Source organism: Manis javanica, chromosome 12, assembly GCF_040802235.1.
Source record: "Manis javanica isolate MJ-LG chromosome 12, MJ_LKY, whole genome shotgun sequence".
Classification (NCBI taxonomy): domain Eukaryota; kingdom Metazoa; phylum Chordata; class Mammalia; order Pholidota; family Manidae; genus Manis; species Manis javanica.
The window spans coordinates 34,297,207-34,318,335 of NC_133167.1; the positions used below are offsets into that span (position 1 = coordinate 34,297,207).

General features: G+C 37.6%; 1 protein-coding gene across 4 annotated transcripts in view; it reads right to left on the bottom strand.

Moving 5' to 3' along the window:
• The window catches only part of STAT4 (signal transducer and activator of transcription 4), a 97,976-nt gene extending 81,078 nt beyond the window's left edge, over positions 1-16,898 (bottom strand). For 3 of the 4 annotated variants that reach the window (XM_037009126.2, XM_037009125.2, XM_037009127.2), the window contains exons 1-3: positions 16,771-16,898; positions 13,843-13,971; positions 12,384-12,528 (exon numbers count right to left, since the gene is read on the bottom strand). In XM_037009126.2, the coding sequence (XP_036865021.1) occupies positions 12,384-12,528; positions 13,843-13,970 (273 nt within the window). In that variant the 5' untranslated portion in view covers position 13,971; positions 16,771-16,898. The remainder of the gene's footprint in view (positions 1-12,383; positions 12,529-13,842; positions 13,972-16,770) is intronic. The other variant, XM_037009124.2, reaches the window with a different exon arrangement.
• Between the last annotated feature and the right edge of the window lie 4,231 nt (positions 16,899-21,129).

Consider the following 21,129-nt stretch of genomic DNA (forward strand, 5'->3'; position numbering starts at 1 on the left):
TGGCTTCTCTCTCACTTACCAACTTTACATTTCCCTGTATGGCCCCAGAAGATGACTGGTTAGCCAGAGACGGGTAAGATTCCTCAAGGGAGGAACAACCTAAGACAGGCACAGTCACAGGGGGCCATCAGGTGAGAATTTGGGGATCAACAGAGGTGAGGCTCAGAACCTCACCCCCCCTGCTTTGAGAGAAATCTTCTGCATCCGTGGATGTTTTGCTGCCCTTGTCTAGCCTCGATTAATACTTAGTCCATAGGCACAAACCTGATCATCTGATCATCTATATTTGCCCTCTTACAGCACTAAACTATGTTTTCTACCTTTATCTTGCATCTACCTACCACTTCAGCATTTTATTAAAAATAAAAATAATAATAATAAAGGGAGAAATGTGGGATCAACATATAAATCAAGTACAAAAATCAAACGAATATTCATATTTGACCTGATTGTTTATAGGTCATAATGCGTGATCAAAACCGAAAGTTTCTGTGATGAATGCCCTTGTACTGTTCACCATGTAAGAATTTATTCAGTATGTAAGAATTCGTTCACCATGTAAGAACTTGTTCGTTATGCTTCAGAAGATTGGAGACTGACGAGAATTAGACTTGAGATGGATTAATGATTGTACATTGAGCATTGACCCCCCTATACTGAATTTTATTGTTGTTAACAACCACTTGATCAATAAATATGAGAGATGCCCTCTCAAAAAAAAAAAAAAAAAAGGAGAGAGAGAGAAAGAGAAAAAAAAATCAAATGAATATTCATATTTGACCTGATTGTTTATAGTTCATAATATGTGATCAAAACTGAAAATTTCTGTGATGGCTGCCCTTGTACTGTTCACCATGTAAGAACTTGTTGTTATGGTTCAGAAGATTGGAGACTGATGAGAATTAGGCTTGGAGTGGATTAATGATTGTACATTGAGCATTGAGTCCCTTATACAGAATTTTATTGTTGTTAACAACCATCTGATCAATAAATATGAGATGCCCTCTCAAAAAAGAAAAAATATATATATACATGAGTGGAAATACTGGCAGGAAACATACTATAATATTAACAGTGGTTATCAGTTAAAGATGGGATTACAGATGATTTTTTTCTTATCTATGTTTTCTAAATGATCTTTATTGGATACGTATCACCTTGGTATAAGAAATAAAGTTTTAAAAATCAGTAGGTATGATATTAAACTGCACTAGCCAAAAAAGATACAATTTATAAGAACTCAGGAGATAAACCTCTCCATGACTCTGGACTCATGCACTTTGAGGCTCGCTGGCATATGAAAGTTGACTACCTCTGTGAAGAGACCTGACACCAAAGTGGCTCCATGCTTATTAGCCAGCCTCATGTAGAACAGTTTACTAACAGGCACATATCTGTTAATTGATTAGCAAGGCTGGTGATTAGGACTTACATGTGAAGTTAAGGTGAGTTATAGACACAAGAAATTAATAGTCCCCCCAAAAGCTTCTGTCTTCCAATGCATGGAGAACTATTTTATTTAAGTGACAACAAGATGTTCTTCCATTTGCTGATAAGGTCTTTTGTTCACTGATAAATGAACAATGAGAATGTGGGTTTTATTTACAACAGTGGCAAAAGAAGGTGTTTTTGGACGACCATGTTGGTAAGGCTTTAGAATGGCTGCAAAGTCTGTTCATGCAATACCCTTCCCTAGAGATTTTAAATAACAGGAAACATTGAAGCGGTTAAGCTGTGGTTTTAAAAATCAAAGGATGGGACACCTGGGGGCCTGTATTTGCCCTTTGACTTCTTACTTAAAGATGAGCATGTAGGAGGGGAGAGTGAGTGGTGTTAGACACCAATTATAGTACTTACACATGACTAGTAAAAGTTAGATGTGCGGTTTTAAATTTCACTGTGCTTACAAAGATGCAATGGAGTAAAAATTGGAACCTATGGCTCATTACTAGTGGGCTGGTTAAATTAGCATATGCCCATAAAATGTGCAAGACTTATGTAAGAACACTGTAAAACATTGCCAAAAGAAAGTAGAGACCTGAATAAATGGATGTTTCATGAGGTTACCAGAGACTGGGGGATGGGGTAGGTGAAATGGGGAGATGTTAGTTATGCAGTTTGCAGGGTGAATAAACCTAGAGAGCCAATGTACAGCATTACGATCAGTTAATAAAACTGTATTGAATACTGGAAATACACTGAGAGAGTAGATTTCAGGTGCTCTTATCACACACACACACACACACACACACACACACAGAAGGTAACTATGAGATGAGATATGTTAATTAGCTTGACTATAGGAATTTCATTATGTACAAATATCTCAAGTCATGTTGTACACCCTAAATAGATATAATTTTTAAACATAAAATTTTTAAAAGAAAAAAAATCTATATTGTGTTTTTGTATCCCATCTAGCAGTCCCTGCTTCAAAAAATAAAGGAAGAAGTAACACTTCCAGATCATTTTATAAAGTTAATATAACAATGATATTAGACAAGGACTGTAAAGGAAAAAGAATATATTTGCAAATAGATGCAAAATCCTATATAAAATATTAGCAAGTCATTCAGCAGTATGCAGGAATGAAAGAGTTTGTCTCAGGGACATTATAGTGGTTCAATAGAAGGAAAATCTATGTCATATACCTCAAGTATGGATTAAAGGAGATAACTAAAGTACAAAATTAATATATGTAGAAAAATCATTTGACAAAATGTAATATTCATCAAGATTTCTAAAAATCTCCATAAACCAAGATCAAAAAGGAATTTCCTTAAACCTACAGCAAGAATTATCTTAATAAAAGATTTCACCTGCTATGACTGCTTCACTTCATTATTGTAGTTAAATTATTCTGATGAGAAGGAAAAGAAATAAAAAGCATAAAACTTGGAAAGGAACAAAAAATCCTCTCCTTATTTGCAGATGATATGATTGTCTACAGAAAATAAGAGAGTCTGCACAGTTAGAATCATAAGAAAGCACAGGAAAATTTGCATTTAAACATCAGTAGTATTCCTATGGGTTGGCAATAATCATGTAGAAAATGTAGTAGAAAACTGATATTACTCAAAATATCAATAAAATGTAAAAAAATATAGGGATAAATGTAAGGAAATATATGCTATAACTTTATGGAAAAGGGTTAGAAACAGCACTGAAACACATAGAAGACTTGAATAAATGTAGTGATATACCATGTACATTGAAGGAAAGAGTCCATATCATAAAAATATCAAGTCTCCTCAAATTAATATATAAATTCAATTTCAACATTTCAATAAAAAGCCCAACAGAAACTTTCATAAAATGCAAAACACTGACTCTAAAATACATATGGAAGAAAAAAGGACAAAAAATAACCCAGAAATAAATAATAACCAGAATATACCAAAACCAAAACTAACCAGAAATTTTGAAGAATAAAATAGGTGGTTTGGTCCTCTCAAATATCATGATTTAGCTTAAGGCCACAGCAATTAAGAGTGTGATATTTGTGCAGGGGAATAGACAAACAGATCAATGAAATAGGATAGCAAGACCTAACAGATCTGAGCATATAGGGAAAATTGATATATAATTGTATAGGAAAAATGGACAAACTACAAATTGTTGGGATTATGATGAATTATTCAATACAAGGTGCTGGAATAATTGGCTACTTATGTAGAAAACAAAGCAAAATTATATCTCTAATCTACACACACCAAAAAAACCTTATTAAGTCATAGACATAAGGAGTTGCTCAATTTGAATGGCAGAGAAAGTCAATTTGCGACAGTAAGGATATCCATTTCCCAACCATCAGTTAGTAAAAATTTAAGTCTAAAAACAATGACAAGTATTCATAAGGAGGTACTAAAAATCAGAACTCTTATATACCTGTTGTTTGAAAAAGAAATTGATTAAACCTCTTTGGAGAGCTGTATTAGTATCTACTAATGTAGACAATGTTCATCTGCCATCAATTCCCCTTCTAGGTATGTCCTAGAACAGAGTTTTTAAAACTTCAGGTTATGACACATTAACAGATAATGAAATCAATGTAACGGGAAACCAACAGAAGGAAAGGGGAGGGGAAGGGGGAGGAAAGGAGGGAAAAAATAACAGAATGTATCACAGGTTGGAAATTGTAGTCAATGCTATTGATTTTTTAAAAACATGGATGTTTCATGTTCATGGATTGGAAGACTCGATATTATTAAGATACCAGTTCCTCCCAATGATCTATAGATTTCAATACAATTTCAGTGAAAATCCCAGCAGGCTTATTTAAGGAAATTAAGAAGCTAGATTTGCTATGTATATGAAAATTCAATGGATTTAGAAAAATAAAGACAATTCTGAAAAAGGACAAAGTTTCTGGACTTTTACTACCATATTATCAGGAGTTCTTGCAAATCCACAGTAACTAGCTGAAATGTAGTGTTGGTAAAAAGAGAGACAAAGAGCTCAGTATTTTGAGATGCACATAAATACAAGTCACCCGATTCATGACAAAACACCACTGCCCTGCAGTGAAGAAGTGATGCTCATTTAAATAAATGGTTCTGGGTCAATTAGATATCCATATAAAAAAAGTTTGCCTTGAACCCTACCTCACACCGGACGCAAAAAAGAATTTCATACAGATCATAATCCTAAATTTGAAAAGTTAAAATAATAAAATAGAGGTCTCAGAGGAAACCTAGAAGAATTTTTTTTATGATCTACAGCAAGCAGTTTTCTTATACAGAACACAAAGGGCAGTAATGATTAAAAAAATTTTTGAAAAAATTTGACCTCATTAAAATTAAGAACTTCTCTTTATTAAAAGATACACCATTTAGAGGAGACTGAAAAGGCCACACAAAAGATATTTGTAATAGATGTATCTGACAAAGGACTCATTCTGAATATATAAAGAACTACAAACCAATAAAAGTTTTCAAATGGGCAAAACAACAGTTATTACTTAAAAAAGAAGATATCAAAAGAGTCACCAGGCATAATATTCTCAACATTTTTAATCACTTAAGGGTGCAATTAAAATTACAATTAGGTACCACCATGCGCACACTAAAATAACTAAAATGAAAAAGACAATAGCATGTGTTGGCAAGAAAATAGAGCAACTGAGCTCTCATACACTGCCATAGCACTATACATTAGTACGACTGTGGAAAGGTGTGAGTACCATCTCTCCTAAATCTAAACATCTGTAATACCCATGACCCAATTCTACCTCAGGGAATATGCTCAGAAGAAATGAGTGTATATATCTACTAAAAGATACAAAGAGTAATATTCATAACAGTTATATTCATAATGTTCAAAAACTGGAAATAGTCTTAAGTTTCCATCCACAGAAGAATGAACAAATAACTTGTGGCATCTTCATATAGTTGAATACTAAGCTATAATTTAAAAAATCAAATAAATAAAACTACAGCTACAAATAACAAAATGGATAAATCTTACTAATATAGAATGAAGAGAAGTTCTGTAAAATTTCATTCATAGGAAGTTCAAAACAGTCCAAACAGATCTACAGTAGCAAAACAGTTATCTTTTCAAGTGGTGTTGACTGGAAGAAGAATGGGAGAGCTTTTTGGGTGCAACAAATATTCTACATCTTGATCTGCAGGAAGTTATATAGCTATATTTAATCAATAAACATCTACGAAGAAGGTACCCAATATACCCCAAAACAAGTTCTGTTAGTTCTACTTCAATAAATTCAAATGCCATTTGGAATAAAAACATGTACACTATAAACGAAGTAATTATTGTATAAAGAATCTCTGGACTCTGACATTAACTTCAAGGAGAATCCCAATCAGGGAAAGGACAAGTCATTATGGTCTCAAGTAATAAATGGTTAGAGAGTAAGCAGTCCAGGCAGGCTTGGATGAGATAAAAGTTTGGGAAAAAAGGTGCAAAATGATTATGAATGAAATTTCAGGTGGGTGGGATCTTGAGTTGCTCACACTGGATTCCAGTTTAGTGTGATGCACACCACCTCCTTCTGTTGGCTGTCCCACATTAATGCAGCAAACAAAATTTTGACAAGGAATTCACATTTTATCTTAAATGGTACAGTAAGCAGCTCCCTGAGCCCATGAAATATAAATGTTGTGACATTGGCATCAGGTAATTATCCCAGAGAAGAACAGATTTGGGGGATATGTACTGACTTGGGGAAATAACTGAAGAGAATGACAAAGTGGCTGCTGCCCATTTGTGGCAAAATGACATAAGCGATTGGCCCTCTTTTAGCTCTTCCGAGGGAACACACAGTGGCTCCACCAGACTCTTTTCAGGTCATAGGTTGAGGTCATCTCTTCACTTCTCTTTGTGTGTGGTGCAGAGGGGAAGGAAGAGGAGTGAACGGAGAAAGCAGCATGAGTTACAGGGTAAGATGTAAACAGATTCAGAGTGGGTTTTTAGTTAATTCAGCTTCTTTTCTCAGTATTGCAAACATGTGTTTCTAGTCCTCCTCCTTCTCATGTTAAAAATTTCACTTCCCCTGATACTTAGACCGACAATAGGATTTGTATAGACCGGGCAGGAAGAAACCCACCATTTGCTCAACTTTCGAGGAGCTTTCAGCTCAAGTATGTATTTCTGTTCAGGCAAACTGAATGATGTCTGAGGAGGAGGCCATGGCGATGCAGAGAACAGAACATGGGAGGCGTGGGTCACACTTGATTGCACCCCCTCACCGACCAAGTTTAAAACTCTCACCGATAGAGTCATTACGCTCGTGGGTGAAGAATGCTCTGTAAGTGGGGGGATTATTAACCACAGAGTTAACACCAAAGCCCTGAACAAAGCTTTCTAACTGATGGAGATTTTTTCTATTAAAGCCATAGAAGTTCCTACACATTAAAAAACAAAACATAGGAGGTGTGAATTTCTTAGACTGTAAGCTTCATGACTTCTTCCAGTCATATTCTCAGTGTTTAAAGTGTGGATCGATAATGCAGGAGCTCATTAAATATTTGCTGACTGAATAAGATTTGCTATTTGCTATTTATAAAAGACATACCCAGTACAACGTGATACAGAAAGTATGAAAAGTTACCAGTTAGCAAATGGTAACAAATAGAAAGTCATACAATAAAATTACAAGATGAAAAAATAATCAGTGAGTGGGTCAAAATAGGAAATTTTGTATTGTTTTTTTTAAAGCTTATGTCACCAATATTATTTTGTATCTGTGATCCTCACAACAGAGTAACAAATATATAAAGCAAAAACTTCTGGCTTAGAAGTGATAAATCACAGTCACAGAAAAAGACTTCAATATGTAGATCTCAAAAATCAACAGATATGGAGCCAGAACTCTTACTCTGCTGGGAGTGAAACTGATATACAATTTTGGAATACAATTTGGCATGATCTACATATTATCTGTGTACAGTTAAAGATGTACATACTCCATGACTTGGCAATGCCACTCCTAGGTTTGTATCTTGGAGGATTTCATGTACATGTGGAACCAAGGAGCATGCACAAGAACGCACAGATCAACGATGAAACAGCAAAGAAATACTGGAAATAACCGAAGGGCCCACTGATGTAGAATGGGTCAGTTGTGATAGAGTCACACAATGGAATTCTATGGAACAATGAAAATGAAGAAACTACTGCTACACATGTCAACATGGATGATTTCAGTAATTATGTTGAGTGAAGAAAGCAAGTTGTGAAGAATAAATATAGTGTGATCCCACTCATATAAGGTTCGTAACTGGCAAACCTATATACCATATTGCGTAGGGATGCCAAAATATGTGGTAAAACTATACCTAAAAGGAAGAGACTGATAAATTCAAAATTTCAATTAGCAGGTACTCTGGGTGGGGAGAGATCAGAGTGGGATTAGGGGAACAGGAGGCTTCAAAGACTACTGGATGTAAATGTCACCAGCAGCCTTCTATCTACACATATATGTATGAATGTCTGGAATTATGCTCATCAAATATTGACATGGTCATTTCTATGCAGTATCTTTTTTATTATTTCATATTTTCTTTGCATTTTTCTGTATTGCTTCAATTTTTTATCATGAATGCACTATTTAAACTTATTTTAAGAAGTCATTCTAGCTGAGAAGGGAAGACAGAGATGAAGCTTGTTATAGATTGAATGTCTCCCCAAATTCATGTTGAAATCCTAACCCCTAATGTGATGGTGTGAGGAGGCGGAGCCTCTGAGAGGTGATTAGGTCCTCAGGACAGAGCCCTCATGATTGGGATGGGTGTCCTTATAAGAGAACCTAGAGAGCTCCCTCCCTCTTCTGCCCTGTGAGGTTACAGTCAAAAGACTGCCAGCCATCTGTGGGCCAGGAAGCCAAATCAGATATCAGCGCCTCCGTCTTGGACTTCCCAGCCTCCAGACTGTGAGAAATGAAAGTCTATTATTTAAAATCCACCCAATCAATTGTATTTTTGTAATAGCAGTCCAACAGTCTAAGACACAGGAAGGTGAACAAGGAAAAGAGGTTTACAATAGAAAATCCAAAAATACCCAGCAATCAAGTTCCCAAGTATTTACCCAAAGGTGTTGAAAACTCACACTCACACAGAAATCTGCACATGAATGTTAATATCAACCATATTCATCATTGCCAAAAATAGATCAACAAACTGCAGTCCATCCATACAACAGACTATCATTCAGTGATCAGAAGAAATGAGCTATCAAGTTATGAAAAGACATGGAGGAAACTGAAAAGCATATTACTAAGTGAAAGAAACCAATGTGAAAAGTCTCCATTCTGTGTGACTCCAACTACATGACATTCTGGAAAAGGCAAAGTTATAGAAACCCTAAGAAGAGGAGTGGTTGCCCAGAGCTCAGGGAAGGAGGGAGGGACCAGTGAACTGGCAGAGCTGAGATAGGGCAGGGAAACTGGAAACTGGGTTGGTAGATACGGGACATGACGTATTTGTCAAAATCCATAGAACTGCACAACACAAAGAGTAAACTTTAATGTAATCTTGGACTTTAATAGTAATCTATCACTACAGGTTCATCCATTGTAACAAATAAGTTACACCATGTAAGAATTTAATAATAGGGGAAACTGGGAGAGGTGGGTAGAGAGGAAGTATGTGGGATCTTTCTGTACTTTCTGCTCAATTTTCTGTAAGCCTTATAACTGCTCTAAAAAATAAAGTCTATTGGTTTAAAAAAAAAAAAGTCCAAGCACAGGGGAAAACATTCTTGAAATATCTGGGGCAGATATTTATCTTTAGCAAATCCTAACAAAGCCCTTATCACATGCTTTACAAATGTTTTAATGGTCCTAACATCCCTCTGGGGTATGCACCAGTGTGATTCAGTTCCCACTGCTGAGGAAACTGAGGCCAGACAGTGTAAATTATCTTGCCCTGGGCCACATAGTGAATAAATCACAGAGCCAAGGTTCAACCTGATTCATTCCTTTCCCCTGGCCTTGACCTCAGGCTGCCTCTCCTTAAAAGGACTAAGGCCAGCTGGATGTCAGTGCTCACTGCTTCTGATCTCAGAGCTTGCCTTTACTCTTGGTTCAGTGCTTTTGTTTGTCTTTCATAACAAGTCATTCCAAATTCTTATCAGAAGTAAGTGTGATATAAATAGAAAATTAAAATATTGAAACTGGAAACCTCAGATGCTCTGTAAAGAACTAAAATAAATGTACCTTATACCTGCTTAGTTCCCTTGGTGCTCTATTGTTTGCTCTTTATGCTATAATAGTTAAAATGGATTGTTTTTAAAATCCTGGAGGATGAGAATGTTCAAACCAGATAAGTATAGTGTCAATAGTCTTGATAGATTTGTTGGTTTTCTCCCCCACTTTTGGGGAAAGGTGATCTTGTTTTATCAAAGACTTGTCTTATTTAAAAAAAAACACAGTGAGACTAAGACAGGTTAAAAGGAAACATAAACGATAATTTTGTTTAGGTATAAAACCATAGTTGACCATATTCCTCATTATTATTTTCTACTGTGTTTTGAATTAATATAATAAGTATGGTTCATAAAACAAAGGAAACAGCAAGTGTTTTGTCAACTGAAAATAACCAACCAAACTTTTTTCAAGTTTCTCATTTGCAGCAGAACCATACTGAGTATGAAAGAGAGGAGGGAGGTCACAAAAGGAGGTCAGGTTTTTACCCTCAAAGAGATTGTGACCTGCTCATACACATCCACCCAGAAGAGCCAGATGCTGGTTGTCTTGCAGATGGTGCCAGGCAAAGGACGAGAATAGGGCTGCTGGGGGTGAAGGGTTCCTTGCTGCACTGGGACGAGTACAGGTCGTCTGGGATGAGCGGAACCTGGATTGGAGGAAGAGGGGTGGCAGAGTGCTCCTGGCCATGGGGCAGTCATGGACAAAGGCTCAGGTTCATTCAAGAGTGAGCTGGCAGTGTTCAGTAACAAGGAGTAGATCTATTTTTCGGGAGCAGGGATGTTGAGCAGCTCAGAGAAGTTTGTTGAGAAATGTCCACAAACTGGCTGGAAGGCCAGTGTCACAAGCAGAAGAGTTTGTGCTCAAGATGAAACATGACTGAGAATTACTGAAGGTTCTTGTGCTCCCTTGCAATCTGATCCCCATCCAGAAAAAAAGATGGACTATACATTTACCTTTGATTACACTAAGAAGATTCTATTTTCCCTATCAACAACAGGAACCATTTATTAAAAGCCTACTTTCTTTTTTGCCAGAACAAAAGCTCCAGTCTTCCTTACAATCCCAAAAGGAAAATAATAACCATCCTCCTTTATATGAAAAGATACGGGAATTCACAAAGATTATGTGACTTGCCCAAAGTTTTATTTTGAGAGCCAGAATTTCCAAAGATCATCTATCACACATTTACCCATCGGTGTCCCTCTAGCAAAGTGATGTCTAGGACTTTTGCTTCCAGGCCAGGGATCAGCAAACTTTCCTATAAAGGGCCACATAAATATGCCTGACACACACATACACACATTTTTATTTTGGGCTTTTACGGCTAGACAGTCTCTGTCACAACTACTAACCTACACCATTGCAGTGCAAAAGCAGCCACAGTCAATACCTAAATGAATGCACAAGGCTGTGTTCTACTAAAATACAGGAATTTGAATTTCATATACATCATGTCACAAACTTATTTATTTTTATTCTTTTGAACCATTTAAAAATGTAAAAACCATTCTTAGTAATGGGCTATACAAAACCAGCTGACTTCAGCAGCTGTATGCCAGCCGCTGTTACTAGGTTTACCTATTACAGCACTAAGTTAATGAAGCCAAGGTTAAATGTCTTATCTCTGTTAAAGACAGTTTGCTTTATCCTGCGAAAACTCCTGTTTTGTTGTCCACATACTATCTTCCTAACCCCACCAAGTGTCTTGCAATTTGTAAGTGATTACAAGGGCAAAGATGGCTCAGTGTAATCCCAACAACAGCAAAAATAATATGTATCTTCCTCTGTGAAAGTAACTGCAAGCACATTTCTATTATGGTCTTGGTAAAATTTTCTAAAAAAGTATTCATTTCAAGTTTGGGATTCTATGAATACCTCAGTGAGAAAGGCACACATATTTTTCATGTATCTAATAACATGTTATACAGGCACTCAGTAAATATTACAGCAGTTCACATTCAGAGTTTGTTCTATCAGCACCTCTGGGGTTAGCTCAATATTAGCCTACCTTTAATTGTTTAGATACCTGTTTCATTTTTGTCACTCATTCATCCCTTTAATCAATGAACATTACACAATACTATATGTCCAGCAGTGGACAGTGGGAATTCAAAGCTGACTACTAAAGTCCTTGCCTCAAGTAACCTACAGCTTGGGAAAGAAGACAACATGGAGAATAACACTCACATAGAAGATATAAAATGACATGGTTCAGATGTGTTGCAGACGTGGGAACGCAAACATGGGCTTAGCTGGGTGAATCTTTGGAATGGGGGCAAGAGCACACACCACATAACTCTCCTGAAGGAAGTGAGATCTGAACCAAATCTAGAAGGTTACATACAAACGTGAGGCCTCCGTCTGTGCTTGGGAACAATACTAACTAAATTTACAGAAGAGACAAAGGCGAGGGAGGACTGGGGGATAGGCACGAATATTACCTTTCAAATTCCTGTTCCAGGGTTGCCAAATTTCATCATAACCAGTAAGCAGTTACATACAAATCACACACGCACTCCCACTTACAGTGTATTTTAGATTCAAAACTTCATGTGAAACAAACACTAGGTAATGAAATGAAAGTGAGCCCAGAATTGAAAATGGTGAGTGAATTCAGGTTTTTCCCTCCTAAATCTAGTTTATAAGAGTACATATTTCATTTTTTTACTTGAGTTTAAAATTCATAAATCCCGATATTTTGAAAAAGTAGACTCACCTGAAGCACTTTCCTAATTCTTTTTAGATTGTGTATCAAGAGCAGGTTTTTCTCTTTGGAAACACGACCTAACTGTTCATCCAGTTGTATTAACAAATTTTGAAGAAGAATTGTTGCCATGGTTTCATTGTTAGAGGCCGCCTCCCTAAAAAACAAAAGTGTCATTACACAGCAGGAAACAGCTTATTGAAATGTCTATTTTTTAACCATACTAATTTTAAGGTGATAGATTCCACAGTGATAAACATTTAAAGGTTTTTAAAAATTAAATTGCACACATGAAAGTATATTCAACATCACTAATCATTAGGAAAATGCAAATCAAAACACAAGAAACCATTTCAGATTTTATTAGGATGGCTATTGTTGGAAACACAAAATAATGTGTTGGTGAGGATGTGGAAAATTGGCACTCTTGTACATTGCCGGTGGGAATGGAAAATGGTACTGCCACTGAAAAGCAAGATGGAGAGTCCTCAAAATACAAACATACAATTACACACAGCAACTCCACCTCTGGGTAGATATTCAAAAAAACTGAAAACAGGGACTTGAGCAGATATTGTAAATCAATGTTCATACCAGTTTTATTCACAATAACCAAAAGGTAGAAACAACTCAAAGGTTTATTGATGGATGAATAGGTAAAGAAAATGTGGCATTTATATACAGACAACAGAATATTATTCAGACTTAAAAAGGAAAGAAATTCTGATGATATGCTACATGAATGAACCTTGAAAAAATATGCTAAGTAAAAAAAGTCAGTCACAAAAACATAAACACTGTGTGATTACACTTATATGAAATATGTAGTCAAATTTAGAAAAAGAAAATAGAATCGTGGTTGCCAGGGGCTGGTGTGGAGAGAATGAAGGGTTATTATTTAATGAGTACAGAATTTCAGTTTGGGAGGATAAAAAAATTCTGGAGATGGAAGTTAGTGATAGTTGCACAACAATGTAAATATACTTAATGCCATAATCTGTATACCTACAACTGGTTAAAATGGTAAATTTTACATATATTTTATCACAATAAAAAGGTTAGATGACTGTTAAAAGCAAAAAAGTATTTTTAATTGTACAATGTGATAGAGCTTTAAAGAATGCAAATATATTGACTAAAAAAAATATTTATTTACATTGAGTCTGTGATAAACAACTGTTATAAACATAGATTTACTTCTTGTCTTTTTAATATTTAGCAAGTTGTTGGGGTTTTGGCTTACAAAAAAACAAAGCACTAGAATCATTCAGTTTTCATTTGTGGATGAAACCAGAAAGGATAATGATTCCCCTCCTTTGAGGGAGCTTTCTAGATCCTTGAAGAAAGTCTTTTACTTGAAGAGAATGCATCTCCTGAGTCAAAAGTGGGCCACAGGATAAATCCATATGGCTAGAGCATAAAGCATCTATACACCAGCTTCTAGGGAAAGCACAATAATGTTTGACCGTACCAGTCTTGATTTTCAATCCACTGGGCCAAGAGATGTCGAATTTCCATAGGGAAGTTGTCATCGTAGAATTGATCTACCTGCTCCAAAAATTTGATTTCTAACTGCTGGACTTGATTCCACTGAGACATGCTACAAAAGAAGAGGTAAAATCAGACTTTTAAAATGATATTAAATAACAACTGTGATACATGTTTTCTTTTTTCTTAGATGTCAAACAAAGACAATGTCTATTAATTAACTGGAGAAAAATTTCTCTTACCCCCAATTAAAACAGAAAAGAGAAAATGATTTCGACAGAAAGATATGCAATTCTTTTCAGCTTTTTCCTAAGTCATTCCTAATGAAGAAGAAAGGATTCTTTCTCTGTCCCCAAACCACGTCCTTCTTTGCTCTACCAGAACTCCTGTTCTACGATCTCTAGAACACCCTTCTCTTCTCCCCACCCAACTGTGTCCACATTAATTTTGTGCTCTTAACAAGCTACTTCCCTGTCCCTTGCTCCCTGCTACACTATTAGACTTTGAACAACTTAAAGGCAAATAATGTACTCAACTATACAAAGCTGTCTTAAGGGATTTTTTTTAGCACCATCTTTATTTTTATTATTGTGGTGAGATTCACATAATCAAAAATTAACCATTTGTTATTGAAGTATAGTTAGCATACAATATTAATTTCTGGCATATAACACAGTGATTCAATGTTTGTATACAATACAAAATGCTCACCTTGAGAAGTGTAATTACTATCTGTCTCCATATAGAGGTTATTACAATATTCTTGATTATATTTCCCATGCTGTATCTTTCATCCCATGACTTATTTAATACCAGGATGTTTGTACCTCTTCATCCCCTTTACTTATTTCTCCTGTTCCACCATCCCCCCTCCACCCTCTGGCAACCATCAGTTTGTTACTATATTTTGATTTTGTTTCTGGATTTTTTTTTTAGATTCTGTATGAGGAACACTCAAGAAAATTTTCTTTTATATGAAGAATCTTGCCCAGTATTTTTTTCTTTATTTCAGATTTGTCTGGCTTCTAGAGTCAGCCTTATGTTTCCAGACTTTGGTCTAATTCAGTCTTAGCTTAAATGTGTGCATTTTGTGGGCTCAAATTTTTTCAGTCCAAAATATCTCTGAACTAATAAACATTTTTGTTTCTCTCTGTGATGATCCACTGCAGCTGGGAAAAGTTTTCAAAGTCTACTTCCAATTAGTCTCCAATGTGTATCTCACAGTGGTTAAACCCTCAAGTTATCTGAGAAAAAAGCCACACCTGATATGTATTTAGAAGCCTGTCATAAAACAAGTATGTTTCCCCCATGTAACCAATTTAGAAGGTTTAGACATTTCCTGACTCACAGAAATTAATATGACATCTTCTTGAAGTTACAGTATTTTACTTTTTCCAAAGTCAAAGTTTTTATTGTTTTGTCTACAATTCAACATCAAAGAAAAAGCTTTTACTTGATTTATCACCATAGTATTTCAACCTATCTCACAGGTACGTTAAGATTTCCTTTTGCCCACAGGACATCATGATACTAAATTTCATATATTTCATACACACCTATTCTTCAAATGTCAAGTGGAACCATTTTTGAGCACCTTTCTCCTGATCTAAATGTATAGAAGAAGATTATTGCCCATGTTTTGCTAAAAGGAAGCAACTGGGAAAAGAAATAGTTTTGTTTTCATACCACTTTTTATTTCTGAGAGCCTATAATGCATTTATATTTACACATACAAACCCTAGGCATATTGTAAATGCTCAATAAGTGCTTCTTAAAAAGCCCGATGGTGTAAATAGGGCAGGTGGATAGTAATTATCACCCCAACTTGAAAAATGAAAGACATCTGAGGGACAAGTAGGTGAAATGACTGCTACCAAAGACGCACGGTCTTGAGGGTTAACCTGAGGTCTCCTGACACACACAGTTGTCTTTCCTGATGCTGGTGGTATATATATTTTCCACACGAAATTGGGATATTTGTTCCCACACTGCTATTGTTCTGTTATATCCCTATCAATTTATTCTAGTTAATGATGAGAGAATATGAGCTGAAAAAAGTAGCAATCACAATGCTAATTGCTATTATTAAATGGTTGCCATGATTTGGATGAAAATGTGTTTTCTAATTAAGGATTACCTGTACTGAGCCTATTCTAAAGTTAGATAGATCACTTCTAGGACCTGAGACCACCTTCAGGAAGCTGAGCTCAAGGCTGAAAAGGGGGAGGATGAGGTGCACAGTCCCAGGACATTCTTCTCTGCTGCAGCCGCTAGAAAGGCCTTCAGACATCCTTCAGTACCTTTCCCGGCATTCACTCTCATAAGGGCTAATTCTCCCATCCCAAGAAAACTGTGGAACATTTCTTTTGAAAACTGAGTGCCTGTCTACTCTCTTTGAATGCCTGGCCCTAGAAGATCCCTGTAAAGGGTCATCTTGTTCCACTGTCTGGTTAGTCGACAGTGCCCATTTGGCTCTGTGACCCGGCGCTCGCCAAGTTGTGGCTTTTGCCCTAAGTGCCCTGCTCTCATCAAAACCGAGCTGCGGGCTTTCTTTCTGAAACCCAGGTACGCAGTCTGATGTCAGACATTACAGCTCAGAGAAGCGGGCTGAGGAAGTGAAGAGGGGCTCTCCTCCAGCGCCCCGCGAGGACACACCTCCGCGCCGGCCGCCGCTCTCCGACCCGCCGACAGGTTCGGCGGGCAGAGCCCCGAGCCTCGCCGGGAGACCTGCGCCAGAGCGCGTCTCTGAATCATGGAGCCGGATGCTTTTAAAAATGACCCATCCTCAGGTTAAAATGAAGTGACTGTCACACCCCCACGCGAAGAGCCAAGCCGCAGCGGCATCCCGCCTAAGCATGTTCCTGGTCGCGCTCCTCCGGAGAAGCAACACAAGGTGCGGACAGCTCCTTACCTGGCTCCCTCAGCACCAGGTCCCAGGCGGTGCTCAAGTCCAGTCAGAACCGCCCTTCTCAGCCGCCCGGACAAAGCCGCTGACGCCCATCGTCAGCAGGGGATTTGCATTTCTCCGCCCACTGAGGCTTTCCTGTGCGTCAGTGCTACAGTCTCTGGGACTTTACTTGGGTGGTTCCCACCGCTCTCTATTCTAGAAATACTCAAGAGGAGAAACAGTCAGGCTAAGGCCCCTGCGCAGGGAGCCCTCTCCTCCTCCCCGCCAATCACTCCTGCAAAGACAGGAGGCCCAAGGGTGTCAGGAGGAGGTGGGTGGGTGGGGGCTACCCACTCGCATTTTCTTCAGGGTTTTCCCCAGACAGTCTGAGATCCCCTGCAGACTTACTTGCCCTGAGTTAACTACCGGGCTTCCTCTTTCAGACGCCACTCACCAAAGAGAGCCAGTCGCTGGGATGGCAGGGGTGGGTAGCCAGGATCAAAACATAAAACTCACATCTCGCTCTGCTCCAGTTCCAGCAGGGTCTGCTCCCTGGGAGCAAGGCAACCTCACGCAGAGGTTTGGGCCAGCTCCTGTGTGTGCCACCAGTGCCTGCCCTTACTAGCCTCGTACCTGGTTGCTGTGAGATGCTCTTCTCTCCGTGACACGGGCCTGTTCTAGAATCAGAGTTGGAGGGAAACTTGGTCTCATCTGGTCCCAACTCCTCTTTCATATCTGAAGAGTCTGAAGCCCATGGAGGTAATGGGTTACTCAGTGAGTTAGCCACTCAGCCCAAGTAAGAGTCCAGCGGTTTCAACTCCCTTCTTAGTGGTCTTTCACTTCATCTCCTCCGAGCTAGGTGCTCCACCTCTGACACAGAGTTCTGTAAATGCTCAGGAAAATCAAGACAAAAATAAAGGAAGATAGACTGAAAAACAGAAAAGGAATGACTCAGTCTACTTATGCACATGCCTAGAGCAGCATGCCACGTAACAGTCCTGCTTTACCGCTGGCTCTGAGCGGCCATCGCACAGGTACACCCCCAGGATTCTCCTCCTCTTCCAGGTGACATTGGTATCATGTGCTTAAATTTGCCACCCTTTTCCTCCCTCAAAAAATAAGCCCATCAACTGCAAAGTCTCACTCTCCGCATTGCTCTGAACCCCTGGCCTGGGCTTGGCTGCTTGCCCACCGGGCAGTTTCCAGGAGCTGGTGTTGCTCTGCCCCTACCTGAAGAAAGTGCCTAATTTGGGCTATTCCATGAGCTATGTGGCAAAGTCTGCTTTTCTCCTGGTGAAGTGGTTACTGCTTAGAGGAAAAAGTCCAAGATTTGGCACTCACAATTCCATACAATCTGATCCCAACCTTTCCTGCCCACCCTGCACAGGAGCCCACGATCTGATGCAGACCAGTCTCCTTTGTTTCCTAGAGTAACCGCTCATATTTAAGAATCGATGCTCCCTTCAACTGCACTTTCCTCTCTCAAAATACAAGTTTCATATGTTTACATTTTCTAGTAGCCATATTAAAAGAGGAAAAAGGAACAGGTGAAATTAATTTCAACACTCTAGCCCAACACATGCAGAATATTAACATCTCCACATATAATCAATGTAAAAAATCATTAAAGAGATACTTTGCATTCCTTACTTCATAGTAGATCTCTGAAGTCTGGTGTGTATTTGGCACTTTCAGGACTTCTCAGTTAGGACTAGCCACATTTCAAGTGCTAAACAGCCACATGTGGCTAGTGGCTACCCCATTGGCCAGCGCAGATCTAAACCACTCATTCAACACTTTTCACTTCCTGCCTTAGAGTGTTAGTCAAACTGGTTTTGCGTGTCTTTGTCATCATTATACTCAACTGTTGAGTACCTGCTATACAAAGCAGAGAGTTTATTTTCTCCTTAAGGATCTCACCTTGGAACCCCCTCCTCAATTCTCAAACTATTTGGTCTCATGACACCTTTATTCTCTTAAAAATTGTTGCCAACCCAGAGAATTTTTGTGGTACTATTTGTATTACTCTTATATTTATTATTATAATTATGTGTTTATTATTATTACTATTATTTATATTTATAAATTTGTATTTATTGTGATCAAAAATTAAACCTGAGAAAAAATTAAAATATTCATTTACAATTATCACATCCGTTATGTGTTAAACATTTTTAAATGAAAAACAAGTATATATATATATATTTTTTTGAGAGGGCATCTCTCATATTTATTGATCAAATGGTTGTTAACAACAATAAAATTCAGTATAGGGGGGTCAACGCTCAATGTACAATCATTAATCCATCTCAAGCCTAATTCTCGTCAGTCTCCAATCTTCTGAAGCATAACGAACAAGTTCTTACATGGTGAACGAATTCTTACATAGTGAATAAATTCTTACATGGTGAACAGTACAAGGGCATTCATCACAGAAACTTTCGGTTTTGATCATGCATTATGACCTATAAACAATCAGGTCAAATATGAATATTTGAAACAAGTATATTTTTAACAGAAAAAATTAGCAAGAAGAGTAAAATTGATTTACATTTTTGAAAATCCCTTTAAAGTCTGGCTTGAGAGAAGACAGCTGGATTCTATCTAATTCTGCATTTGATCTGTTGCAAAACATTGTTTTGGTTGAAGTATTTCAGGAAAATCTGAACTCACGTAGATAATGGGAAAAGGAAGAGCATTTTAATAACTTCTTCAGATAATGTAGATATCCTTCCTGGATACCTCAAAATTCAGCAAGTGGTAGTTCTTTAAGGGTTAGTTGCACTGTGGAATGTGGAACCATAGCAGCAAACTTTACATATACAGCTACATGAAAATCCATTGGTGGATCTTGTATTTTCAGTGGAACTTTTACCCATCATCCATGGTTTTGTAATATCACACATTGGTCGTTGGGAAAATATTGGTCCACTGAATAATGCAGCTCTTTCAAATGCTGACACACCTCATCACGCAATATTAGAACATCATATTAGGCAGTATCACCACTAATTTCCTTAGAAACATATTTGAAGTATTGGGGAGCTGTTAAGGATAGAAGTTTATCAAATTCTAATTTTTGCTTGAAAGGTCAAGTTTTTCTTATTGGAAGCAGTTGTTGTCAATTGTTTTCTTTGAAGTGACAGGCCCACTTTATTTATTTTTAGGAAAATGTCTTCCAGATACCCAAGTCTGAATAACCATAGTTTTGTCAGTCATTCTTCCAAGGGAAAATGGTATTCTGTGAGAAAAAGTGGCCCGTGCATTGGGAACTCAATCACAGTGCTTTTCCTTGAGAAAATCATCATATGTGAATATGCTTCCTTCCCATGTAATAGTATAGAATATTAAGGAGATGTGTATTCAAGGCCTCAGATTTAATAAAATTTATTTTCCTATTTCATTGAAAACATTCTTAAATCAAACTGGGATCTCAAAAAATTTAAGTCTATGGTGGTAAAGAATACAATGATTATTAGGATAATTTGGCATTAGTGCCTTAGGTCACACTGAGACACCAACATTACCCACCAATAGTTCAAACTTCTCAGACCTCCTGAAAAGGTCTTGGGGACCACCTCCAGAGGTCTTCAGAAAACGCACTTGAATTCTCTACTCTATCCACCATCACAATCAGTTTACCCAGAAGTATATATCATGCGGGACTCTCCATCCAAATGTACACTTTTTTTCCCTTGGTTGAAGCATCTGTCTAAAACCTTTGTCTGCTTTCCTATAGTGCAATTAGCGGCTTCTAAGAAAGAGTATCTCTGTGCGCCTTTGCTCCTGTCTCTTAGCGTGAAGTCTAAATATCTAGGTCCCCAGTTTGTTGTCACTACATTGGCCTCACTAGTTCCTCAGAGCTGAGTAAAGGGAGAAAAAGAAGAAGATGAGGAGGAGGAGGAGGAGTTAAAGAAAATAATCCAAAGCAAAAGAACAACCAAGAACACCCCAAAGTGAAATCCTTATAAAGTTTCCCAAACTCAAAGGCCACCATTGATTCCTCTCTCCCCTATAATGATCCTCCATTTACCCTGGTTAGAAGCCCTACTCCTAATTTTTTGTTGTCCAGTCTTAAGAGGGAAATTTGTAGCTGTACAAAGCCAGATAAGCTACCTAATCTATTTGAGTCCCAAACTCCTTGTAAAAGTGGGACATCATATCCCACATGAAACTGCTGGGAAGATTCACAAATATAATGTAAGGAATAGGGTAAGTGAAATTGCACAATAATAACTTATTATTAGAATAATGATAACCAAGTTGTGAAGAATTTTGGAGGTCGTTAGATTAAACCTTTGCCTTCCCTTCTCTCTTCATTGTACAGATGGGATTTCAAACAGAGATGAGAGGTCAAGTTAGACAAGTTCACAGCTGCTGTCA